We start from the raw sequence: 1,224 nt of genomic DNA on the forward strand, positions 1-1,224 counted from the left end.
AGCCGCCGCCCCCGCCGGAGTAGCCGCCTCCGCAGCTGGAGCCGCCTCCGCCGCCACCGGAGTACTTAACGCCCCCACTGGAGCCTCCGCCTCCTCCACAGCTGGAACCACCCCCGGAGTAGCCGCCGCCCCCGGAGTAGCCACCGCCACAGCTGGATCCGCCGCCTCCGCCTCCGGAGTAGCCGCCGCCGCAGCTAGAGCCACCGCCGCCACCGGAGTAGCCGCCTCCGCAGCTAGAGCCACCGCCGCCACCGGAGTACTTGACGCCCCCACCGGAGCCGCCTCCGCCGCCGCAGCTGGAGCCACCTCCGTAGGAACCGCCGCCACCGCCTCCGCAGCTAGAACCTCCTCCAGATGAGCCACCTCCACAGCTGGAGCCGCCCCCGCTACCACCGCCGCTACAATAGCCGCCGCCACCGCCGCCGCCGCCGCCTCCTCCACCAGACGACTTTCCACAACTCACAGGAGGACAGGGAGTGGGCTGCTTTTTCTGGTGAGACATCTTGTTTAAGGAGAAGGGGAACCCTGGAGAGAGAGCAGAAGAGCAACATTGGACCAGCAGCGAGAGAGGACGCTGCCAAGGAGGTAGATGCATCCATTCAAACATCCTTCTGACTCCCAGTTCATGCCAGCCAAGTGTCTGGACTCCATTCATGGACTGCTTAGCTCTTCAAAAGTCCCGTTAGCAGTGTCCCCCTTTTCCCTCAACTCTGCCTTTCTTTTGCTATGTGACTTGGCGAGGAGGACCCCCACATTCCCACCTGCTTTTGATCTTCCATTAAGAAACACTCCATCTCTAAGGGTGCTCCCAAGTTCCAATGCTGATTCTTTAAATTCAGTGGAAAATTGCAAAAATTTCACCCATTCCCAGCACAACAAAAAAATATTTGTTTGGACGTTAGCATTTTCTGCAAAAAGTCCTTAGCTTAAACTCTTGATCTGCCCTACTGAGTGAGGATATACTCCAAGCGCCAGTTATTAGACAAGACAGCTCTACTGTGTTCCTGTCTGCAAACAGATGGAAGAACTCTGAACCCTTTGGACCAGGGCATCTAACCAGAAGAGAGCAGACATCTTTTTGAGGATATGCAGGAAATCTAAATTTGATAGCGAACTGGAGCTAGTAGGAAGCTGTGTAGTTCAGCATCTCATAAGTCATTTATCTATCAGAACATCTGCCCTCATAAAGCAGAGCTTGTTTTTTTTGTTTTGTTTTTTTGTTTT

General features: G+C 55.3%; 1 protein-coding gene across 1 annotated transcript in view; it reads right to left on the minus strand.

Annotated features, from left to right (window-relative positions):
- The window catches only part of Loricrin (loricrin cornified envelope precursor protein), a 2,806-nt gene that overhangs the window by 1,145 nt on the left and 437 nt on the right, over positions 1–1,224 (minus strand). Inside the window, exon 2 of the mRNA XM_031374629.1 lies at positions 3–525. Coding sequence (XP_031230489.1) covers positions 3–502 — 500 coding nt within the window. The 5' untranslated portion in view covers positions 503–525. The remainder of the gene's footprint in view (positions 1–2; positions 526–1,224) is intronic.

This window comes from Mastomys coucha, unplaced genomic scaffold (assembly GCF_008632895.1).
Source record: "Mastomys coucha isolate ucsf_1 unplaced genomic scaffold, UCSF_Mcou_1 pScaffold16, whole genome shotgun sequence".
NCBI classification, from domain to species: domain Eukaryota; kingdom Metazoa; phylum Chordata; class Mammalia; order Rodentia; family Muridae; genus Mastomys; species Mastomys coucha.